Genomic DNA, 24,724 nt, shown 5'->3' with positions numbered 1-24,724 from the left:
GTATCTTTTGCCTAGAAACAAAGCATTTAGGATTTTCACTGATTACCTGCTCCATCCATTCTGCCTGCTGAAATTTTTTTCTTCCCCTTTTTGTCAAGTTGGCTCTAAAGTTACTAATTCATCTATGATATAAGCTTCGTGACTATTGGGACACTGCCTGGACTGGTGAGAACTCATCCCTATGGTTCAGTTTACTATCTTGTACCTATTCAATACATTTTTTGGATGACGGAATAAAAGATGCATAGGATAAGGAGCAGGACAAAGAAGGGAAGTATATTTTTGATTTAACTAGGTTCCCAGTCTAGGTCACGGCAGGCTAGATGATTTGAAATGGACTGGACTGCAAACCCTTAGAATGAGGTGTGTGCACAAGAGTCTCACGGCAGCTGTGATGCAGTGAATGATTGTCAGTCCCAAACCCAGGAAAGCCAGCATGGCCCAAAACGTACAGTTAGCTTTTTCAATAATCTTTTTAAAAGCTCTATTTCTGAGGAATAAAATGCGTAAGAATCTGGTTTACTTTAATTTGTGGTCATAACATCTGGTGAGAGTACAGGTTTTAAATTATTTATCATTGCAAAGTAGAACAGCACCTGCTCGTCAAACTCAATAACAACTAATTAAAATAACAGGGTATTTTTATTTGGAAAGGCTTTGTGGGTAAGAAGTGGACAAGTCAACAGCCTCTTCTCTGTGTTACCATTTCCCCCATGCTCTCCGCAGGGGTACAACATACAAAGGGCATAAGCCATCTTTAAAAATTATCAGTGAATATCAGAGTACATATTACATTTAAGGATGTAAAGGTGTAGTTGCTTGATACAGTGTAGTTGCTTTTCTACAGGTTGAAAAGCATTAAGCACACTTTTCCCAATTCTGTCATTCTGCTTCTCTGTCCTTGGTGCCCCCAAATCAAGTTTGAAGCAGAGTAGAAGCCCAATAAAATTTTGTTGAATGAGTGACTGAATGAATAAGCCTGCAGCTCTGAGCTTTGGGGCCACTCCAGATCAAGGCTGAGTTTTTTCTTTTAGTTGCATAAATCCAAAGGAGAGTCCGTTTTCGCCCCAGGTATTATGCATAAAGCCATAGAATCTCATTTTTCAAAATGGAAATCTGCCTTATTGTTTTATTTGTTTTTAAATACAGTAATACATGATCATTGTAAAAAATTAGACAATACTAAAAGCAAAAGGAAAATAAAAATTATCACCAATCCCCCACTCCTGTCACAGATGAAGAAGCCAAGTTCTAAAGCTAAAGGAAGAGGGACTTGCCCAGGGTCTTATATGCCCTTTATCTTCAGATCAAAGCCACGATTTTAGATGGTGCTTAATTTCTGGTTCTGGACATCTGTTTCCTGTACACACCCTGAAATTTCCCATCAAAGTTGGCTGGACCATAAAGCCTGACCTTCACTATTCCCATAAATGATCAGATTTTACAAAATCCTAAAGGGTGAACATGGACTTGCTTAACAAATTCCAGAATAACAGAACTAAAGTGTTCACCTTGAAACATGAAAAGGTAAACTTAGTACAAAATATAAGGAAGTACTTAAGTATTTCTCTTAAAAAAAAAGAAAAGAAAGGGAATCAAATGAAATACAATATCCCCAAAGAATTAATACAGACAGAAATGTTAAGTTAAACAAGTGTATTATAAATTTGTGTGAATTTATTTTGGGTTATTAAGGGTACCTAACTAAGCTTCACTGGGTACATTTTTTTTAAGATTGACTTTAAAGAGAGACATATCCTTCCCCACAAAACAAAAAACTGGAAGGAATGAACCATGTAGATGTGTGGAAAATTCTTAGGCAAAATCCTGGTTCTAAAAGAACCTAGTTTATTCCCTGTAATTACAGTATGGGTATAACCACAATAAGTTAGTTCTATTATTCCTCTCACGTTGAGTCCCTGTTTCCCAACTCACATAGCAAACAAAGAAGCTGAAGATACTGATCTAGCCTGATGCCCAATTTCCTGTCCCTATTCCTGAGTCTCCCAAGCCCCAATTCTGTTAGGCCTGCCCCTACACTCTGGCCTGGTCTGTTTTCTGATCCTGCTATACTTTGGTTTTCTAGCACACCATGAGGGACATAAAGACAGAAACTATGTCGATTTATATTTCCCCATTTTTTTCACTGTTCCTAGCACAGCGCTGATGCTGAATAAACATTTGTTGGGAACAGTATTTTATAGACTTACAGGTGAAACTGAGGTCACATAACACATCATTGGAAAGGATAAGAGGTATGCTCCAGTGGGCCTGGACACCACCTACAAGGCTTCAATGTACGCTCAACAATGGGTGTCCCATACTCTCCCGGGTTCTCCCCACTCCCTGAGTTTTTGTCTCCTTTGACGGTTTCCATTATGTCTTTATGACCTCTCACTCTCTCTCTCTCCACTTGCTTTCATGTCACTATCACTACCATCCATTTTCTGCTTTTGTGCTACCACTGCCACACTGAGTGTGCCCAAACTGACTTCTCTAATAATAATTTTTCTCCCCTTTTGAACAAAGATTGACAATTTCTACCTCCCAATGCCTGGAGGAAATCTCCAATTGGATGTGGCTTCTACCTGAAATTGAACACTCTCCCCATGCCCACCCAAGAATGGAATACTTCACAGTTTCCCCTTCCAGCTCCTCAGACTTACATTCTGTGGGAGAGTCTGAGTTTCTCCATCTCCTGAAAGATTTGCTAATTCTCCCTCTAAAGACGCTCATATTTGATCTTCATTTCCATATTTGCTGCCCTGATTCAGTCCTCATCACCGTGTGTTCAATACTAACTCTTCCAGTACGCCCACAATCTAGCCCACTGTAGATAACGTTCCCCAGTACGCATAGCTCCCCCACTAAGTCTCTGTCTGTTGCCTTTTATATGAAATAGAAATACCCAAGACGTACGAGTCTAACTCCTTCTTCCTTAAGCACTTAACAGGTTTCTTGCACCGGGATTCTTATTTCCACCTCTGAGTTTTGCAGATGTTACTCCCTCCTCTACATGGCTCCCCTTTTACTCTTTGTCATCACCATTGTTACTCCCTCCATGGCCCTCCACTTCCAGAGAGCTTTTCCTGACTGGTTTCATCACAGGATGATAACTGCCTTTTCTTTTCTTGGTATTAATTTTTAGTTCTGACTATATTGCTCTGTTGTTTCTTACTTGTTTAGCTAATGATAATGGTTAAAAAAATAGTAGCATACTATTTATGTGTCAGGTACTAGGCTAGGCCGTTTATGAAGTTCAATAATCTTCACAACAACCACAGAAGCTACGTAGATATTATGCCTATTTTACAAATAACGCAGCTGTGGCGTAGCGAGAAGTCACTTGTGCGTGGCCACACAGCTCATAAGTGACAGTTGGGATTTGAACCTACAGAGCCCAGGTACTGTTCATGGTACCATGTGCCATATAGCAACCTACTCTGACCAAGTTAATCAAAGGCAGTAATTTTACCTTCTTCTTTTGAATTCTCCATACAAATAGGTAGATCCTATGCTTCAAATACTTTTTGTTGGGCTTCCCTGGTGGCTTAGTGGTTAAGAATCTGCCTGCCAATGCAGGGGATACGGCTTCGAGCCCTCGTCTGGGAAGATCCCACATGCCGCAGAGCAGCTAAGCCCATGCGCCACAACTACTGAGCCCGTGTGCCGCAACTACTGAAGCCCGTGCCTAGAGCCCGTGCTCCACAACAAGAGAAGCCACTGCAATGAGAAGCCCGCACACCGCAACGAAGAGTAGCCCCCGCTCGCCGCAACTAGAGAAAGCCTGCATGCAGCAACAAAGACCCAACGCAGCCAAAAATAGATAAATAAAATAAATAAAATTTTTAAAAAATTAAAAAAAAAATACTTTTTTGTTGTAAGTGTAAGTTTCTAGTTTTCTGCTACAGGATCACTAAGGGGTCATCTTACTACCATCTTTTCACTTGTGCCCTGGAATTACTGAGGCAAAATTGATTTGCTTTTAAGATCATTGTTTAACATTTTTCTTCCTGTGAATGCCTACTCTGCTTTCTCAAAAGAACATCTGAGTTAAGTCACATTAAATGCCACTGTCTTTTGCTCTGAGGCCTAAAATTTTAAAATATGCATTTATACACCTTGCCCCACGTTACTGCTATATTTCCCCAACCTGCCCTGGTAAGCCACTACAGCAGAGGCCTCACACAGCACAGCAGCTTCCAACTAGACTCAGCATCTCCACAGTACCACTCTCTACTGGCTATTAACCCATAATATGTGAATTACTGGATTTGGCGGCTTTTCTAATAAGAATAAAAATTTGTTATAAGATCCATCTGGGTCTTATTGCCTTTATTCTTTTAGAGTGAAGACTTCCATTTCCAGAATGGTTTCAACATTCAATATTTGTCATTTTTCTGTCATTTCAATATTGTAAGTGCTTTTAAAACTTTTATCCATACATTGCTTTTGTCATTTAAAAATTCTAATATGAAAGACAATGATTCAGTGCAACTATTTGATTCTTCTCCAATCTCTTTTTCTTGATGTTTGTTTGTGCAGAATTTAGAGTCTTAACAGTTAGGAACATTTTCTATAACTGCTTTTGCAAACAGTTCAGTGTGCAATACATTTGGCCCTTGAGGCTGATGATCTTTGAGGCCTGAAAACAATATTGTGGATAACAGAATAGAGATACCTTTAAACCCAGATCCTTACCTTTCTGCTTCCAGACGCATCTCTTCCCGCTTTTGCCTCCTAAGTTCTCTGCGACGTTCAAAATCATCCATGGTATGGGTTCAGATTTAGGGAGACCAGATAATGTCTGGATCTAAAGGGGAAGAAGTAGAATCAATATCATAGATGAGTTGGAGGATTATTTCCCATGAGTCGCCTCAGCCCCTCACCATTTTTTCATCCCCTTTTTCTTTACTCTTAAGAAAAACACCTTAGAAGATGAGTGAGGTAGCCAGTGATCAATTTCTGCCTCCCAAGGCAAGCCTTGTCCTTTATGTGTTAAATTCAGTCTCATTCATGTAACTATTAGCAACAAATAAGTAAAACTCCAGGATCACAGTTTAAAAAAAAAAAGGGGGAGACAGAGAGGTTTGAAGACTTGAAATATTGCTGGGATCACTTGAGAGCTACTGAATGGTTTTGTTCTTTGTAACCTGCTGAACTACAGACAAAAGTTATAAAAAAGTGAACAAAGAAAGAGGAAAGGAGAAAAAGTGAAAAAAAAAAAGAAAAGTGGCAAGAAAAGGAATTTGTAGGAACTAAGAGAAAAGTAAAAGTAAAAGAAAGAAATAATGTAAGTATCCAGGCATAATCTGCATATCCTAAAAGAATATTAATATCAGAATAATAAAGACCACAGCAATAATACCACGAATAAACATAATGCAGTAGCATTTTTAAAAGCAGTTACATATGATCAAACTGTTTTCAGAGCTCAAAAGTAGCAGCTCTTTGTAACCCAACCATTTTATCCTTTCCTACCTCCTCCGTGATAGTTTTAATCCCAGAAAGATCTTCCCTTTCCAGCTCTTCAACTGAGGATTCCGCTTTTCCTGCGTTTCTGTGCCATGGAGTCAAGTATTCCAGAATTCCCCTGCAGCCCCCAAACCCAAAATGACTACCAGAAAAGGGGAAGCGGGCTCTTTTTGTCCTTGCTTTGTTTACAGAGCTGTCAGTGGTTAGTTAAACTCGGCCTGGAATCTGGCATTTAAGGCCTGCTTGAAGATTGTTTCCTGTGTGGAGCGGGAGGCCTCCACTTCCTCTGGAATCCTAGACTCTCTGCTGCACTCAGATCACAAAAAATATTTTCCAGCCCTTTCTGTGCACATGAGACGAGCCATTTGCCCTGCGTAAGAAAATAGGGAGACGTGCAAAACCTGAAGCCATCCCCTAATGGCATCTCTGTGTGAGGGAGTGAAAAGCAAAACTTAAGACTTTGAAGCCTAGTTAAGAAACCTTCTTAAATTGTCAGATTCTTTTATTTTTCAAGCATTTTTCCCCTTAAAAAACCCACAAAAACAAAAATAAAATCTCAGCCAACCAAAACGGAATTATACAACGTTTGAATGTTCCCGCCCCCCCCCTTCCCGCCGCCTCTTATTCCCTAGGGTATTATTTATACTGCTTATAAATCCTTTACAAATTCAAATTTGGGTGTTTATTTGGGGTTTTTTTATTTTACAGTGTTTTTCTATCTTACTCTTAGAAAGCGTACTTTCCAAGTACTTTGTTAGTTATGAAGGAAAGAATCAGTTTTCCTTTTTTAAAAATTATTCCATCAACCATAAAAAAATTTCTTTCTATTTTCCAGTCTGATCTCTCCATAGTTATCAGAATGAAAAAAAAAAGTGATTTGAGGGTCTCCTGAGAGGCTGTTTGTCTCCCTGGGGTGGGTTCCTGTTCTGGGCGCAGTGCAGGGTGCATGAGGACTTCCCTGGGGGCAGTGGGACCAAACCTCGATGACTTGAATGCTGGGTGCAGTGAGAGCAAAGGCTTCTCGTTCCTTTCTTCAGTAAAGTCTTTTGTTGTATATAAACCACTTCTGGAATAACTATAGCAACAGCAAACAGAAATGGGAGAAAGAGGTCTGTCTATAAGCAAACAATTTCACTTTTCTTAATTTATCCAAGTAGCTTGAAGAGCAGCCTCTAAGCCTCTGGGTCTCGCTCCAACCTCATTAAGCCGAGGAGTCATGCTGGCTGCTTGGTAGCAGCGGCAGCTGAGTTTCTCAGCCTATACCTCTGGTGCAGGTGCCAATGAGCAGTGAAACAAATATCCCCAAGCAGGCCGAAGATGCACACGGCTGGCAGAGCCCAGCAGCATCTTGGAGCACTCAGGGGAAGTGAAGCTGACTAACATCGTGTGGTCACTCTGGCCGGCCATCCTCACTGGCTCTCTACCCACGCAAATTCTTTCCCCCTACCCGTTCCCTCCTCCTACTCCTCACCTTTTATTACTTACTCGGGTGTTTTTTTCCTCAACCATAAAGAAACTCTACCTAACCAGTTATTTACTCATGGAATGCGTCTGAGTGTGTATGTGAGGCACTGAGGGGGAGAGAGAGAGGGAGTGAGCGCTATATGAAGCATCTACACAGACGATGCCTTTCTGGGTTCTGCTTGGTGGACATGTGGCGGGTGTACCTGAGGGCGAAGAGAAAGCACATCTGTGTGCCGTGTGGCGCGGGATGACTCTCTGTTGGGGGGTGGGTATTGTGTCTGTGAGTGCGAAGATGTGTGTGCTTGTGAAAATGGCTCTCTGTTGGTCTCACACTAGGATTGGGCAGAGCTCTTCCTTAAACCTCACACCCTTGTATCACAGAGCTTCTCTGCACCTCCCCGGCACTGTTCCTAAGTAAGGCGAGCCATGTCTGGGGAGAATTGTAAGTGATTTTCCCCCCTCTTTTGGGAGCAGCAGCTTCCATGGCCTCAGCTAGTAATCTCTCATTTCCTCCCCGACCCCCAGTCAATGCTGAATTCCTTCCAGTAACATTGGATAGGAAACAAACTCTCCATCAACGAAGTGATGAAATGTCAAGGCAGAGAGCTTCTGTAAACAGTAAAGCTCATGAGTGTCACAAGTGGGCAGAGTAGCCTGAAAGAGAAACGCAGGCAAAGGGATGTATGTATCAATGAATGTGACAGATGGGTTCTTTAAAAGTTGTATGAAAATCTAAATATTTGTGCTGGGGTGATTGTAGTCATGCTATTGAAAGAACCCTGATGTGACTCCTTTTGTCAAAGGAAGAGAGGCGCTTTACAAAGGCAGTTGAACAATTACCTTCTGATATACCTGTCTTTTCAATATGGGTTCTCAAATACCAGATTTTCTTGAAACAGGGCATACCTATGTTACTGCAATTAAGTAATATGTCGATGTTAGAGATTTCAAATCACTTAACACGCTGCCCCTCCTTTGGGTAATGACACCACCAAGCCCGTGGCCCAGCTGAATGGCACTGTGAGTGGACCTCCTGGGTCTCACCTCCACGGCAGGACACCCTGAAGCTTCCTCCCTTCCCTATCCTTCTTGCTACTTTTCCCTCTCAACTTCTTTTGGGGGGAGGGGGAGATACTTATCAATATTTCTTCTGTCATTTCCCTTTTTATTTGTCTCATTCTCTGATACTTTTTTTTTTTTCCTTCTCCATTTCCCTCCCTCTATTGGGAATTAAAGTCTATTTATTAAATCCAATCTAGGATTCTTAAAAAAAAATTGAGTTTAATTTCTGATGTGCATCTTTCAATCAAGAATTCTAACTATTACTATGTTTTACATTCGCAAAGCTTTTTTCTTTTTCCTTTATGGGCATGTGGCCCTCACTAGAGTTATTTTCTGTGACAACTTTATAAGGAGACCTACTGTTTCTGCTTTTGTTTGGGACAGGGTTGGTGGCAGGTAAGAAGCCCTCTTAGATGTGTATGTGGGTGTGCATGTGTGGGTGTGTGTGTGTCTGTGTATGTGTGTGCATGTGTGTATGTGCATGTATGTGTGGGCATGCACATGCACACAGGTATAAATACAGTCGAGGCAGGAAGTGGTGGCATGCAGGCCAGTACTCTGTTATTGGCGGGAGAAATCTGTAGAGAAAGCTAAGCTCTATGTATCTTCAAATCATCATAAACTGAATGGTGAATGGGTTGGAGACAGTCCTTGGGATTTCAGGGCAGTGCCAATATTGGTCTTGGAATGCATCAAGAATAAAATCTATTCTGTCAGGGACCCTGAATAAGTTAATGCAACTTCCAAAAGTAACCAACATTAACTGAATATGTGCTATGTGCTGAGGCATTTTTTTTAAACCATTTAAAAAATTTAATGGGGTTTATTTCTTAGTTTTAAGTTTAAGGAAATATTGAACAGAAAGTACAGAGTACCCATATATTCCCTCTCCTTTACCCTCGCCCAGTTTTTTCTGTGTTTGCATTGAACTGTGTATTCCCCACCAAAAGATATGTTGAAGTCCTAACCCCCAGCACCTCAGAATGTTACCTTATTTAGAAATAGGGTCTTTGCAATGTGGTCAAGTTAAGATGAGGTTATTAGGATAGCCCTAATCCTGTATGACTGGTGCCCTTATAAAAAGGGGAAATTTGGACATAGAAACAGATATACACAAAGGGAAGATAATGTGGAAATACAGGGAGAATGCCATGAGAATATGGAGAGCCAGGAACACCTGAGGCTACCAGAAGCTGGGGGAGAGTTGTTGAACAGACCCTTCCCTGGGGTCTTCAGAGGGACCCTGCTGACACTTTGATTTCTAGCCTCTGGAACTGTGAGATAATAAGTTTCTGTTCTAAGCCACCCAGTTTGTGGTACTTTGTTACAGCAGCCCTGGCAAACTAATACAGCCTATTATTAAAATCTTGCAGTGGTACATTTGTTACAATTAATGAACCAATATCAATACATTATTATTAATTAAAGTCCATGGATCACATTAAGTTTCACACTTTGTATTGTACATTCTATGGGTTTTGCTAAATGCAAAATGTCATGTATCCACCATTACAGTATCAGACAGAATAGTTTCACTGCCCTAAACAGTCCCTGTTCTCCTTCTATGCATCCTTCCCTCCGTCCCCCACTCCAGCCCTTGGCAACCATTGCCTTTTTTAAAACTGTTTCTATAGCTCTGCTTTTTCCAGAATGTTGTGTAGTTGGAATCATAGAGCATGTAGTCTTTTCAGACTGGTTTCTTTCACTTAGCAATATGCATTTAAGTTTCCTCCATGTCATTTGGTGGCTTGGTAGCTCTGCTGGGCCATTTAAAAATATGTGTTCTTATTTTATCTACATAATAAACCCGTGAGGTAGCTATTATAATCCCCATTTTAAAGAATTTCAAAGTGTGTGCTCTTAACCACAATAATATTCTTGAACTAACCCACTATTTCCCTCTAGGAATTGTTTTCCCTTTCAGGAAGTAGGTAAGGGTGCCTCCCTCCCCCACCTCCTACTGAGAAATTCTGAGAAGACTACTGTCAGTGATCTCCAGTTTAATTCATTGGATCATTTAAACTCAGGTAAGAAGTGATCTTAAAAATTATTCAGGGGGCTTCCCTGGTGGCGCAGTGGTTGAGAATCTGCCTGCCAATGCAGGGGACACGGGTTCGAGCCCTGGTCTGGGAAGATCCCACATGCCGCGGAGCAACTGGGCCCATGAGCCACAATTACTGAGCCTGCGCGTCTGGAGCCTGTGCTCCGCAACAAGAGAGGCTGTGATAGTGAGAGGCCCGCGCACTGCGATGAAGAGTGGCCCCCGCTTGCCACAACTAGAGAAAGCCCTCGCACAGAAACAAAGACCCAACACAGCCATAAATAAAAATAAATAAATAAATTTAAATAGCACTTGGCAAACAAAGAGAGGGAAGAAAAATATAGTTATATATATATTAAAAAAAAGCCCTCAGACCTATGATTCTTTAAAAAAACAAAAAAAAAACCAAAAAATTATTCAATCCTCTTCAATTTCAAACCTATTTGGTTTAGTTCAGAGAATTATCATGTCTGGGAGATAATTAAATTAAACCTTGCAAATGTTTATTAAACTTCTGTTATTTTATTGTTACTTCTTTGTAAGATTCTTAAACTAGGATGATCATATCTGGACCGCTTCATTGCATACTTTTCTTTGAAATTTTAGTGCTTCTTCATTTTATACTTTCCTCCTCTTATCCACCGTGCCCTCATCTCCAGCATAAGAATTTCTCTGTTATTGCAAGGAACCCTAGTCTTTCAATACTGATAACTGTTATTAGATCCCTGTTTGACTAGTTATCATTGTATACCCACTGTAAAATTACATGGACCAACTACTTCCATGAAGCCCCACAAAAACATTTATACCATCAATTTTCGATGAGCATTTACTGAGCATTTACTATGTGCCAGGTTCTCTTCTAGGCAATGGAGATATAATGGTGAAGAAGACTGAAAAGGTTCCTGCCTTCCAGGAACTTTTATTTCAGACTTTCTTGCTCTTTGAAACTTCTCCCAGGCCGATCATAGCCATCTTCGACCTTGGATCACACCCATCATTTGCTTTCTGGTTTTTGTTCTTGAGATTCAAGGCTTTGTGGGAGAAAGTCAGGGACCATGTTTTGTCTATCCTAAAGGTTTATGTTAACTTCAGTTGGGCCATCACTGCAACTCAGTGATGCCTCTCTTCATCCTGTATGTACCAGGTGATTTCTGGGTATAACAAACGCCAGCAGATTCTCCACTTCTGCTCTTCAAATTATCTTCCCTCACCTCAATCCTTAAATTGCCCACTCCACAAACAGTGACCTGGACTCCGACTTAGGAGACATGGGATGACCCTCTCTGAGTCCTTCTTCTCTGTAAAATGAAATGGTTGGACAGGTAACGTCCAAGGTTTCATCCTACTCCATGTAATACTACGGTTCTGTATCTGCTCTCCAATCCAGCAAAGATGGATGCATCACACATGGCATGTACATGTTTCGTTCTTTCCACATTTGAATGTTTGGATACCTCTCTGCATTCTCTTCTAATTTTCTGATTTAGAAAGCATTAACCTTCCTTTCAAGCTGATCATCCCATGGCACCCTAGATAAAAATATTTTATTACCTCTCAAATGTGTCATATAATTTTCTACCTCTGCTCCTTTATTCATACCATTCCATCCATCTGGAGTGAGAGCCCCTATCCTCTTCATCGTCCATATTCTATTCAGTTGTGCATTTCTGGCTCAGATTTCACTGCCTTCATGTCTTTCCTGAGGACTCTAGTTTGGTAGTGATATCTCACTACTTGAATATCCATCATTCATTTTGGTAATTAATAATCTACTGCCTTGCCACTGCTTATTAGTTGTTCTAACTACTACTTAAATATGTTACCTATATTTTACTTTCCACATGCTTTCATTCTTAAGATTCTGTATCTTATGAATAGATACAGTCTTTTAAAAAATCTTTTCACTCTTGGGACATAGCAGGCACTCAGGAATTGCAGCTGATTTGAACCGTTGGATTTTTATTCTCGATTTTACCATTCTGAGAGTGGAAAATGTAACTCAAGCTGATTCATCTCTGTACTTTACTGACTGATCAGTGTTTACAAAGTTAATTAAAGACCTTGGTAATAGACTATATATGAATCTCAAAAATTATATAAACCCACATTTGCAGTAGTGGCAGTAAATCTGGCAGTGTTTTCTTTCTGACTATAGAAAATGAACTTTTGTCTTTTTCAAAAAAAAATCAATTTATCAACCTGCTTTGCTCTTTTCTCAGCTAAACTGTTCATTTGGGAATCAAAAACCAAATAAACACATGGATTCTAACGTACCATTTGGACTTAACTTTAGCTCAACCTTCACCACTTTGTTCCAAAAATCTGTGCTACTTAAAAAAAATGCAATCACCGAGACACATGTGTCAAGACCAGCAACATAGAAATAAGAATGAATGGGACCAACCTGAGGAGCTCTGCCTTCTCAAGTTGTTTCTTTTCTCTCATCATTGGAATCTAGAACTCAATGCCCTACTAAGAGCAGGTTAAGAGGTTATGGCTTGTTTTTTCTTTCCTCCCCTGCTCAGTCTTTTATCATTACTTTTTCTCTATTTGTATTTCTCCATTTGCCAAACAGGAGAACGGAAAGACTTAATGTTACAAAAGTCAATGTCTCTGTGGCCTCTCTTCCACCTTAGGAGGAGCAGGTACTGGGCATGTTAGATTTGTGAAGGAATGGTGTTTGTCTACACTGGTTTCCACACTGGGGAAGACCACGCACTTAGGGATTTTATGTGTCATCTCCAAGTGTTACCACCCATTTGGAACACTTTAAGTTGTTCAAAACCCCATGGCTATCATTGACCCTCCCAAGTAAGAAAAGTAGATTCACCTCTATTTAAAGAAAGGAGACTGAGACAAATAGGACTTTGGTATCAGTTCCTTAACCATGACCAATCAGTGGAAAACCAGGACTGATATTTAGGCCAATCTCTAAGCCAACCTGAAAAGTTTTCTTAAAAGGGCAAGAGAAGTGAAAATTTGGAACACAATTCCTTTGGCACCCTTTTCGAGAGTTTGAAATTCTTTTCCTTGGCAAATTCCAGGAGAATTAGGCCGAAAGACACAGAACAGAACATATCAAATCAGAAAAGGCATGTGGTCACTGCTGCTCTCTTGGTTCCTAAGGAAGAGAAAAAGCATCAAAAGGCGTGGGAGCGAATCCTACCACAGGCAGAAATTCTACACCAATCTGTAAGAAATTTCTTACACCCAGGTAAGAAAATAAATGCATAGCTATGCTTAAAGAATGCATAAATGTGCTTTCTAAATGCATGCCTGATAACAGAGGTTAATTCTGATGTCACATCAGGGTGGGATCCTGACCCCAATGGAACTATTTGACAATGGGGAGGGCTGCTGAGAAAATGTGAACCCCTATTACTGGAAATAGTCAGGTAGAGGTGAAATAGCCATCTGTTTAGGGCTGTAGTGAAAAGATATTTTTTGAGATTCTAAGGCTGTGCTGCCCAATATGGTTGTCAGTTGTCACATGAGGCAGTTTAAATTTAAATTAATCAAAATTAAATTAGAAATTCAGTGCCTCTGCTTCACCAGCCCCATTGCAAGTGCTCTGTGGCCACATGTGTCTAGTGGCTTCCATGTAAGACCATGCAGAGAACATTTTTGTCATCACGGAAAGCTCTATTGGACAGCTCCCCTGTGAAGCCTTCCAACTCCTAATACAAAATGACTTTACCACGGAAAGTAATGTTATGCAGTTCAGAGACATGAAGATGTGTAAGACATGGTGTCTGTCTTCAAAGACCTTACAATCTCCTAGAGAAGATGGAATACAATGAGGGGTATGGTACAGGTCAGCCTTTCAAAGCACGGATGTGCTCTTTTAATCCTCTCATTAGTAACTTCTTTGTTCTCCTATGGAGGGTCTTTTGGATCTACAATCTTGCTGTTCTGAGCACACTTGCAACTGAGAAAGTGAAATGAATGCTCAGTGAATGCAAAAGAAGCTGAGATACTGTCTGAAGAGAGATCACACTTTGAATTGCATAACAAGGCCTAAGAGTGGCTTATTTGGAACAAAAGGTCAGAGGCCATGGGTCTTTACCAGTTATAGACATGGTACAGAGGTCATTATATTTTACATAACAGTAGTTTTACTTGTGCATGACTCTCTGGCCTTTCTGGCCTACTCGGCTATAAAAATATCAGCAACCCATGAGTCTGCTCTTTGTGATTGGTTTTTCATCTAATATTTCCAATTTAGTGATCAACAAGAAGATCCAGAGCCTTAGCCAGATATCCTGCTAATATAAGACATTAGCAAGGTGACAGAGTTTAGATGGCAGGATGCAAATCCATTTACACTGCTGGGAACAATTCAAAGGTATGTCTTAGAGGTACTTTGTTACTGGCAACATTTTTGCACATGGAGGACATGCTATTACGATCAGGGACTATTTATTCCCTAGTAAGTTATTAAACACCTATTCACCATGATCATCAAATGCATTTATTGTGTTCTGGAATTAGGAAGCGAGTTAGAGACTATCTTCTGGGAGTTTATAATCTAAGATGAAAAGCTTTGAAACCAAACCAAGGGACATTATCCATTATGTCTTTGGACATAATAGATACACAATTTAAACATGTAAATCTGCAAAGAAGTTAAATAATAAATTGAAAAGTGCCTAGACTGCTTCCTCCTTCCTTTCACATGAATCATTTACATGGTAGTTTCACCCATTTGTTAGTTTGGGAATTTCTGGACTTTCCTTCAAGTAAGAAATGGCTCATAGTGCAGGCCTGCTTAAGACTAGCATGAGACTACAGGATCTCTGAACCTTGTACTCACTGATAAGAGTTTGTACAGATACCTACATTATTGGAGCTGGTATTTTAATTACTAAGTATATATCTATCTTCCCTAGAAGATTATAATCTCCTTGAGGTTATTACTCATTTTTGTGATCCCTCAAAGTTCTTAACTATTTTTTCTTATAGTCAGCACTAAGTTCACACCTGAATTAAAATGGATTCCGGGGCATTGCTTATTTTTGGATTTCATTGGTAAACAGATGAACTTGGCTAAGACATGATCCAAAGGCCATGCCTCCAGTTGAGCTCTTAGTAACCCTGGGGATGGTGGTTCACTAGGAAGCTCTATTTTATATTGTGATTTGTAGTTGTAGTTGTTTTCTTCTAGTGGAAAAGAAACTTGTCTTAGAAAGACATTCTGTTTTCAGGAAAGAGGGGTATTAGACATTTGTAACTGAGGGAATCAGTCTGTTCTGGGACCTTCAAAGAAAAAGAAGGACAAAGAAGACATACGTTGAATAAGAAAAGAAGAGAATTAGGGTTGAACTGAAACGCCCCAAATTTCCAAGGCCTTTGGAGATGCCTTGCCACTCCTCCATCATAATTAGAAAACACTGACATTCAGAGCTGATTTAAATGCTTCCATCAGTCTAAAAAAGTGTTGCCTGATTTTACTCTGTAACCATGCTCAGTAATTAGAAACATAAGGCACTGTTCTGGATGTTTTCTTGGGAACCTACCCTCCCAGGCCTGGTGTCACTACCCATTGGCTACAGGACCTTTATCTTTTCTCACCATCTCTCTCAGGAGCCCCTGCCCAGGTCACAGGAAGAGTGTGAGGTTGCCATGGGCATTCCTGGAAAAACTGGAGACCTCTGGCACCACTTCAGACTCTAAAATACATGGAAGAAACTCATTTTGCCTGCCTCTTTCCTTGCTGAAGCTCTATAAATCTGTATTGCACTTGGAAGGCAGTAGTTAAAGTACAGTAAGAAAAGTGTTCAAATCAAAAGATTCAAAAGAAGGATCTTTGTGATGACCGGCTTGAAATGACATCTTTGTTTGTTTCTGAAAACAGAAAAGCTATTCCAATGGTTGATTCTAGAGTTCCTCAAACTCTTGCTGGGAAACATGTACTTTGCAAAATGTAGGATTAGAATATGATCTAACAAGCAGCAGCAGCAGTTTTTTACTTCTGACAAAATCCACAAAGAAAATGGAAAAATACTTGTAATCAAGGACTTTAACAGTCACCTAACTTGTCAAATTAAAACATGTGGCAACCACCTGCCAAGCATCTTGAAACAACTATACCATCTTATTTTTCTACCTGACCTGTAATCTCTTTGGAGCACATTTGCATTTCCCAATTTTTCACACTTAAACAATGCTGTCCACACCATGTATAAAGATGACTAAGCAACTTTGTATTAAGTAACCGAAGCGAGTCCTGCCAATTTTAGAATAATTAAGTTTCTGCAATCTAATATAAACAGTTCCAAGAACTACTTGCGGCCTACCAAAAGTATATATTACAAGTAGTCAACACTGAGGCCAGCTGGCAGACAGATCAACCTATTAAAGTAGAATTGTTCAGAATTCAGAGTATTATTTTTCTTTTCTCCCATTATTTTTTCTGCATCCAACTTTGTTTCTTTGGGAATGTTTTCAAGTATACAAAGCAAGAAAGTAACGTGGAATTGCACCTCTTGTAAATGAATGAGCATTTCTCTTGAGATTCTTTAGAACCAACAAGTCAGTCCCATTTCAACGCTGTCTACACAGGCAGCCAAAGTAAAATAGAGCAAGTGAATCCACTTTGTTCCCACTCAAGCTAAAGTGTTGGTATTTTGCTTGACCATCAGAAAGGTCAACAGTGACCACCAGACAAGCACATTAAGTTATATGCCCATCAGACACCTAAAACATCTTTCTGACTGTAGATCCTTGTACTGCCTCTACCACGTAGCTTGCTGGATCAAAATTTATTACTAATAAGGCTAATGTCATAGGTTTAATTCTACCAGGAATGAGTTAACTATTTGATAGAAAAAAAAAATCCTAAACTATTGCCATGTGCTTTGACATTAATCTTGGCCAGCTACATGGCAGATGTGGGCTGACAACTTTCAGTTGAGAACATAGAGATGGTTAGACCAACCCATCCCACCATGACCTTCAAGAGAGTGTATGGGACCTAGAGTCTGTCATACAGAGTGAAGTAAGTCAGAAAGAGAAAAACAAATATTGTATGCTAACACATATACATGGAATGTTAAAAAAAAAAAAATGGTCATGAAGAACCTAGGGGTGGGACGGGAATAAAGACGCAGACCTACTAGAGAATGGACTTGAGGACATGGGGAGGGGGAAGGGTAAGCTGTGACAAAGTGAGAGGGTGGCATGGACCTATATACACTACCAAATGTAAAATAGATAGCTAGTGGGAAGCAGCTGCCCAGCACAGGGAGATCATCTCGGTGCTTTGTGACCACCTAGAGGGGTGGGACAGGGAGGGTGGGAGGCAGACGCAAGAGGGAGGAGATATATATGTATGTATAGCTGATTCACTTTGTTATACAGCAGAAATTTACACACCATTGTAAAGCAATAATACTCCCATAAAGATGTTAAAAAAAAAGAGAGAGAGAGTGTATGGCCAAATGAATGGGAGTGTGTCATCACACAAAAAGCCTCTCCACATTCAACTGTATTTTAAGCCCTAATGTCATCTTCACTGTGTTTAAATTCATATATATTCAAGAGTGGTAAAGGCTCTACAACCATTATCACAATGATAACTTCAATAAAAACATTCAACAAATATTTATGAAGTACCATTTGCTACCTTACTGGGTGTGGCAAATAAGTTGTGAATGCAACTACCCTGCCCTCACCATGCTTATAGTCTGATGGTGGAGACAGGCAATAAATAAATAAAATACAAACTGCGACAAGGGTTAGGAACGAAAAATACAAGCTGCTATGAGAGAACTACAGGAGTGACTAATGGTTTTCTTTGGGTTAAAATACGATATAAGCAGTAATAGCTTTTTCAAACAAGAATGATATTAATACACTACAGACATTCATTCATAAAGGGAACATAAATGTATGAGACTGGAGTTTGTATTTATTAAATATATGTCAACATCTATTATGTGCCAGGCACGTTCTCTTCTAGGTCCTGATAAATTTTACTCTTCTCTACTTTTCTGTCCTAAAGAAGGGAATGAAGAGTAAAGTAGCTAGTCAGGTTTGAGGGATGGTGAACTATTCTCACCCTTTCTCTCCAACCTCAGATCCTGTGTAAGTAATGTACAAATAATGACCTATGAGATACTGTCTGCTGGAATTGACATAGACACAGGGAATCCACTTAAGATATTAACTTCACACGGCTAAAGTGGAGGGCATCTTTCTAGAAATCATCCAGCTCAGTGACCTTCTGACAACAAAAGCATGTTTCTCACCCGCCATCAAGCAGAAATTTGTTGATTTAAATGTAGCTGGTCCACTTTGTTTCTTCAAATTTTGCTTCATGATTCCAAGAAATGAACAGCCCGTAATAAATTTACTCCAGTGGCAGAATATCTCACGACCAGCTTTTCTACTTTGAATACCACAAACAGACCTTTAATTTGTTGACACACAGCCCCTGGACATTCATGAAAACAAGATGTTCTCTTGCTGCTTTTCAAGTTAATCAGATTTAAGTCAGGGTCTCAGCCGAATTTCAAAAACAGATGTTCCATAGCAAAAGGGCTGAACTGACCCCAGCAACGAGAGGTTGTTTCACTTGAACTTGAATATTCTTTGTTAGCAGGATGAGTGATCAAATATGCCTGAAACTGGAAACAGGAGCGACCCAAGGTTTACTACTGTCTCCATTCAATGACTGCCCTGGGGATCTGGGAAGGTTGGGCATCCATGACTCTTGGTTTGGGGAATAAGCTGATGCCTGGAAGGTTTAGGTGCCTAGGTTACGAAGGGGGTTAGTGAGGAGGGATGATCTTCCCCCACATGCCACCATCCTGTTTTCCTGTCGACCTCGGAGGCCCTCCATGGAATGGCTCCACTGTACCCAACACCTCTCCTGACTCACACTCACATGCAAACACAACTCACAGCCAGGCCAACTCCTTAGTTCTGCTACAATCCAGCTGGTATTTCTGCCTCTGGGCCTCTGTCCCTGTTTCCTCTCTCCTGTAACCTGAAGTGCCCTCCACTCCTTCTGCAAATCCCATATATTTTTCTAGAGTGTAGCTCAGTCGTATCTTTATTCCAGAATCATCCTCGCTTTCAACTTCTGCAGCATTGTTAGCACTGCTCTTTTTGATGGTCAATACTATATGACTTTGTTATTCAAATGTTGTATAACCTCTCTTTCTCTTGAGCAAGTGTGAAGCTGCTTAATGTCAGGGCCTGCCATCTCCTCTGATATCCCCTCACAGTGCTGGGTGTTTTGCTCTGCCTTTATAGATGCATGGGAATGGTTGCTGAGTTGAACTTATTGAAAAGCTTCTGGCCTAAAAACCCAAGTTCCAAAAATTCCACAGCTCTGGCCATTAGTGCTGTTTGCCCTGTGTTCCTGTTTTACCCCTTCTGGGCACCTTATAGAACTGTACTTTTGGCCTCCTTGTGGTCAGCTGGGGCCAAGTGACTAGTTCTGGCCAATGAGTTGTGAGCAGAAGTGTCATGTCACTCACTTCTGGGGCAGACCATTTAATTGTTGATATTAGACCCTTCAGAGTTTTTTTGCTCTCTACCATGGTAGCCAGCAATATTTCCAGATAGTAGCTCTCAGCCGGGGTCCCCAAGTAAGGATGGCAATGATGTGGACCAGAGACCCCAGCCTATCCAGGGTGAGAGAGAAAGCATGAGTGACCAACCTTTGTTGTTTAAGTCACTGAAATTTTGAGTTGGCCCTGACCCCAGCATAACCTAGCTGGCCATAGCTGACATTGCCTTTGTTAACTCCGTCCGTGATGAAAATGATCTTGCGATATTAGGCAGTGCATATCTCTGCTTCATGAAGGTACTTATTCAAATTATCCTATTTTCTATTTCTGTTCTGTGACATCTAGTATATAAATAGGAATGGGTAGACTGATCAGGTAGGGCCTCAGGGAGTGGAAATGGCTCATTGGTTCCATCTGCCCACTCCAATGAGCCATAAAGCTGCCGCTAACTGTAGGAGTGCTCATGTATTATGTGTTCACTCATTTACACCAGGGATGACAAACTTGGGGAGTGGTGGCCTATGGAGAAATGGAGAATGCGTGCATCCCTAAAAGAATTCAAATTCAAAATTTTAAGAAAACCACGCAGGGCAAAGGAAGCACATTTGCAGGTCAGTGTGGGCCTCAGGTTGCTGGTTTGTGACCCCTGATTTATACAGTCCTTCCTAAATGGCTATCATGTGTCAGGCTAGGCACTGTGAGGAGTTACAAGAATAAACTTACAAGTGAATTCATATTAGCGTACACTCTAGATGGAGCTTATTTAGTTAGCCAACGGTTATACAGCACACATTATGTACCCAGCACAGTTCTAAGAACTTTATAAATATCAGTTTAAATCTTTATAACAATCCTTATTGTCTCCATTTTACAGATAGAAAGACTAAGGCCCAGAGCAGGTGTGTCATTTGCCCAAGGTCACAGAGCTAGCAAATAGTAGAGCTAGGATTTACATCCAGGCAGCCTAGCCCTAGAGTCTGTGCTTTTAATCACAACACTATGCTACGTCTCACAAGACCTGTAAATGCATAATATTTACGAGGTAGCTTATGGCGAGAACCTCGTTGATGAAATGATCATGTGATTGCCTGAAGGCTCTATGCTCCTCTACAAATGCCCCTGACTAGAAGCTGTTTCCTGTCAGGAGGATTTGGCTTGCTTGATATTAGGGTGAGTCCATATTTGATGTTTATTCGTGAAATAAAAATCAATCTCCTGTTTATGTTCATTTGGGCTTTGGCAAACTGATTTATTATTTCATTTAAGCGAGGTTCACTTTAGAAAATAAGCTGAATTTGTCCTAAAACCTTAAAAAAATAAATTAAATCACTTCACACTTTGACTATTTCTTTGTTTTTTCATTTAATTAGTTTCAGACAGGAAGCAAAATCATCTAAGATTATATGTTTGTGTCAATCTTAGGGCAGACTCAGATATTGTAGGACCTGAAAATTACTTGGGAGGCCTTTAAGAAAGAGAATACAACGTTAAATGTAAAAAATTAGGCAGGGGTGTGGCAGAGGTCTGTTCAAGTGAGGGGCCCTGTGGCTTAAGGGCCACTGGTTTCATGGTGAATCTCCTTGGGTCTCTCACCTTTGATTCTTATAAGCATTCCAATAAAAATGCCACAAACCCTTACTTCGCTCTTAATTTTCAATTATTTTGATACTACAGTTATGATCACCCCCTAAAAAATTCTTCATGAAAACCAGAATTTAGGAAACAAATAAGGAGGGGAGCGATTAAGCATCATTCTTCAAAGAGATTTTCAGAAAAGTAGAATTACAGATATAGCCAGTGCACCACAGTGTTTTGCCTATAAACCACATAATTAGAATGATAGGTGGATGAGAGGGCAGAGAAATTTAAAATATTATGACTCTTTGTCAAGATGAGGACAATGAAAAATAAAGTATCAGAAATCACAATTTACGTCAATGAATATATTATTGGAGTCACTAAATTATCATTGCATTGAATAAAAAAAAAAAAAAAGAGTCCATTTTATAGGAAGGAAAGGAGGAACACCAGAATTGTTAATGCAGCCCAGATCTAATACAGCCCTGGATGGAGAAGTTCCAATTCAACATATAGCTGTAGAGTGAATAAATTAATGAGTGACTGAATATGTATGTTTGAGGAACAAGAGAAAGGACAGATGGTGCTAAAGTGGTCACAAGCCTCCCCCATCAACCCCAACTTACAACTGCACGTTTTACTTCTAAACCATTAGCCAGCAATCTGGGGGAGGCAGTAGATATGTCCCCAGAGTCTCTCATTATAACAAATGTCTTTATGTTTATAAATCTTGTGAGTCTGTGATGGAATCAGATTCACAATCATGGGTATAATATACTTATTGGAGGAATTCTTTGAAGAACTTGGAGAAAATGCTTTTAGAAGAGCTCCTTCCTTCAGGCCCACCATATGTTTGTATTCACTCCCTCTCTGCATCCTCTGGATATGATAAACACACTTTTCCCCAAACTCAGGATGCCCCAATCCACAGTATGTCACTCTTGGTCATTAAATAACAGGACTCGATATTAATGTTGGCCGTCTCCATCCCTCTTTAACAAAGTGTTTTCAGCCAAAGATATTAAACTAGTCAACCTCTCTTTTCCCCTGTCAGAGAAACAGCCAGCAGCCTGAAATCACAGCTCATTTGTACCATGCTGGCGTGAATATTCAGACTCCATTTGTCTCCAGCTCTTAAAGGCTGGTGTTAGCGTGAATGATAGACATTTTGTTTTGAATTAGCAAAAAGAAGGAGAAAAACCCCCAAATAATAAGTTTGGCCTTAAAATATCTGTTTCAGGGAATGCAGCTCTGCCTTTTCCTCCAGTAAAAGTCGATTTTAAAAAATCTAGATTTAATTTGGCATTAAGTTGGACTTGGGATACAGAGAATAGTAGGAAGGAAAATGTCTCAGTCTTTTCCCCCCAGATTGAGCCTTTAAATCCTATTGGAGGACTGTTGCATGGACTAGTGCAAGATGTTCACAACTTTGTTTTGTTGAACATCCCAAAGCAAAGTTTGGAAGTAGCTGAGTCTGTGTCCTTGAACTGTACAAATCCTGTCACAGTTAGAACCTCAGACTTCTGATAGTTTTGTTTGAATGCTAAATAGCAGGATCATTTTTTTTCTCTTTACTGCATACTCACTCATGCTTTTTGGAATAAAAGTCTGGAAAGGAGTTCTAGACAAGAACTCCTGGCACCATTGTTTGTTTTTCTCCCTGCTATCTGTGCCCTGATCTTGGCTTGCCCACCCTGACACAACCTCTTTCCATCAATAGCTGTGCTAGGCAGGAAGGTGTTCTCCATGGAGGTACCTCTTAAGGCCAGGTACGATTCCCTGGCCAAGGAAACACCATCACTTGGCCAAAATTACAAAATCTGCACATGGTGATGCTGGAATGTCCTCTTACCTTCCTTATCATGAAAGTTTCCAGAATTGGGAAGACCATGAGAATCCATGTTCCCTGTGTCCCCTCAATTCCTAACCAAACTTGGGCTCACGGTGTATTTTCCTCTTTATACCCCATGACAAGGACCTGAGAGCAGTCTTCTCAGGGTGAGATGAGGTGGATTCAAGATCTTTTCACATATGAGCCTCATTCTACAGTCACTACCAGAAATCTGTAGAGAAGACTATTAGTGTAAGAAAGACCCCTTCAGATCCTGCTGTAACAAGTATGGGCACATTAAACTAAACAGGAGACTGAACACTTTGTCAAGGGTGTCCAGGGAGGCTTGTTCTGCAAAATTCAAGAAAAGAGGAAGGGAAAAACCCTTCTCTTTCCATTCCATCTGGAGCTTCCACTGACTCCAAAAATATTGGCCCACAGTGGTTATAAAAACACCCATTTATGCTGTTCTAAAACAGGGCAAAGCCTGCTTGGTGCATACAACTCAAAGCACTTCTTTTACATGCTCATAGGAAAATTATCTTTCTCTCCAAATTCTATGGCTGACTGAAATTAATGAAACACAGTCGGGAGGCACCTCTGCTGGCCACTGGCCACCATTCATTTGGAACACCCCACTAGGCCATTCATGGATTGCAGTGCTGTTTTCTCTTGACTTCAGAATTTCTCCTTTCTCATTTTATACAAATAGCAATTTATGTAAAAATCACTGACACGGGTGTCATTGGCATTTTAGGTAACTGAGCGAAAAATGGCATCTTTTTCCTGGCAACTTGAAGAATATCAAGAGGAAAGTATGGAAGTGGGGGGTACTTGAAAAAATCTGATATCTCACAGTTCATTTTTAAGAAATGGAAGGGAGTATGCAAAGGAGGAGGAAACTTACAGACCTCTGATAGCCTCTTCCGCTAATAATCAGACAATCCAAAGAAAGATCAAGGGTTTCTGCTAAAGAAAGAGAACCAATGGAGAAAGAAAAAAAAGCAAGGAAAAGAAATGACACTTTAGAAAATAAAAGAGAAATGAATGAATAGCTTTCCCCCTTTTGTTTGCATCACACTAAGCAGGAAAAAATTGGGAAATTCAGTGCTGGGGTAAACATGGCCCGATTAGAAATGACATTTGATAGTGGGGCCCAGAGAGGAGAAGCTTGTTATGGCCACCACAACTCATGGACTGGCCTCTCCATGCCTCATTAGCCCCCATTCTGGCCTGGGCATGAAACACGAAAATACCACCAATGCCTTCTTGAGGGCACAGGAGGTATGGGATGACCAGCAGGGAACAATGGACTAAGGAGGGGGTTCAGTGCAAAGGAGGTACACTCCCCCCGACTAAGTCCTTTACTGACTGTCTGGACAAGATGACGTTCCATGGCAACGGAGTCCCAGCCTCCTGACCCTAAAAAGGACCCGCCTTCTGTCTCTTTGGACATTAAGGAGTCTAATCCTGGGGTTTCCCCACTGTGCAGTCTGATCAGCTCTTATTGTGATGAAGAAAATGGTCCTAAAGGAAAGTGTTGATGTATGACATCCCTGGGCATGCAGCTAGGGAGTCAAACACATGCTCATGCATGGAGTTAGCTAGAGGGGAGCAAAGCTGGGTAGGGCAAGCCCCACAGGAATGGTTTGGGGCATAGCCCCTAAAGGAGAGGACAGAAGAAGGAATAAAATAGGACCAAAGGAATAAGTGGAGAGAGAAATAGATAGATATCCACATTAGCTAATACAC

At 40.5% G+C, this 24,724-nt stretch overlaps 1 protein-coding gene across 10 annotated transcripts in view; it reads right to left on the bottom strand.

Annotated features, from left to right (window-relative positions):
- CALD1 (caldesmon 1) overlaps positions 1-24,724 on the bottom strand; it is a 177,327-nt gene that overhangs the window by 86,754 nt on the left and 65,849 nt on the right. For 9 of the 10 annotated variants that reach the window (XM_061198751.1, XM_061198744.1, XM_061198742.1 and 6 more), the window contains one exon: positions 4,702-4,813. In XM_061198751.1, coding sequence (XP_061054734.1) covers positions 4,702-4,772 — 71 coding nt within the window. In that variant the 5' untranslated portion in view covers positions 4,773-4,813. Of the gene's footprint in view, positions 1-4,701; positions 4,814-5,481; positions 5,766-24,724 lie in introns of those variants that run through there. The other variant, XM_061198745.1, reaches the window with a different exon arrangement.

The sequence above is a fragment of the Eubalaena glacialis genome, chromosome 8 (assembly GCF_028564815.1).
Source record: "Eubalaena glacialis isolate mEubGla1 chromosome 8, mEubGla1.1.hap2.+ XY, whole genome shotgun sequence".
Lineage (NCBI taxonomy): Eukaryota > Metazoa > Chordata > Mammalia > Artiodactyla > Balaenidae > Eubalaena > Eubalaena glacialis.
The sequence above is the reverse complement of the archived record's forward strand: the minus strand, read 5'-3'. Positions and strand labels throughout refer to the sequence as shown.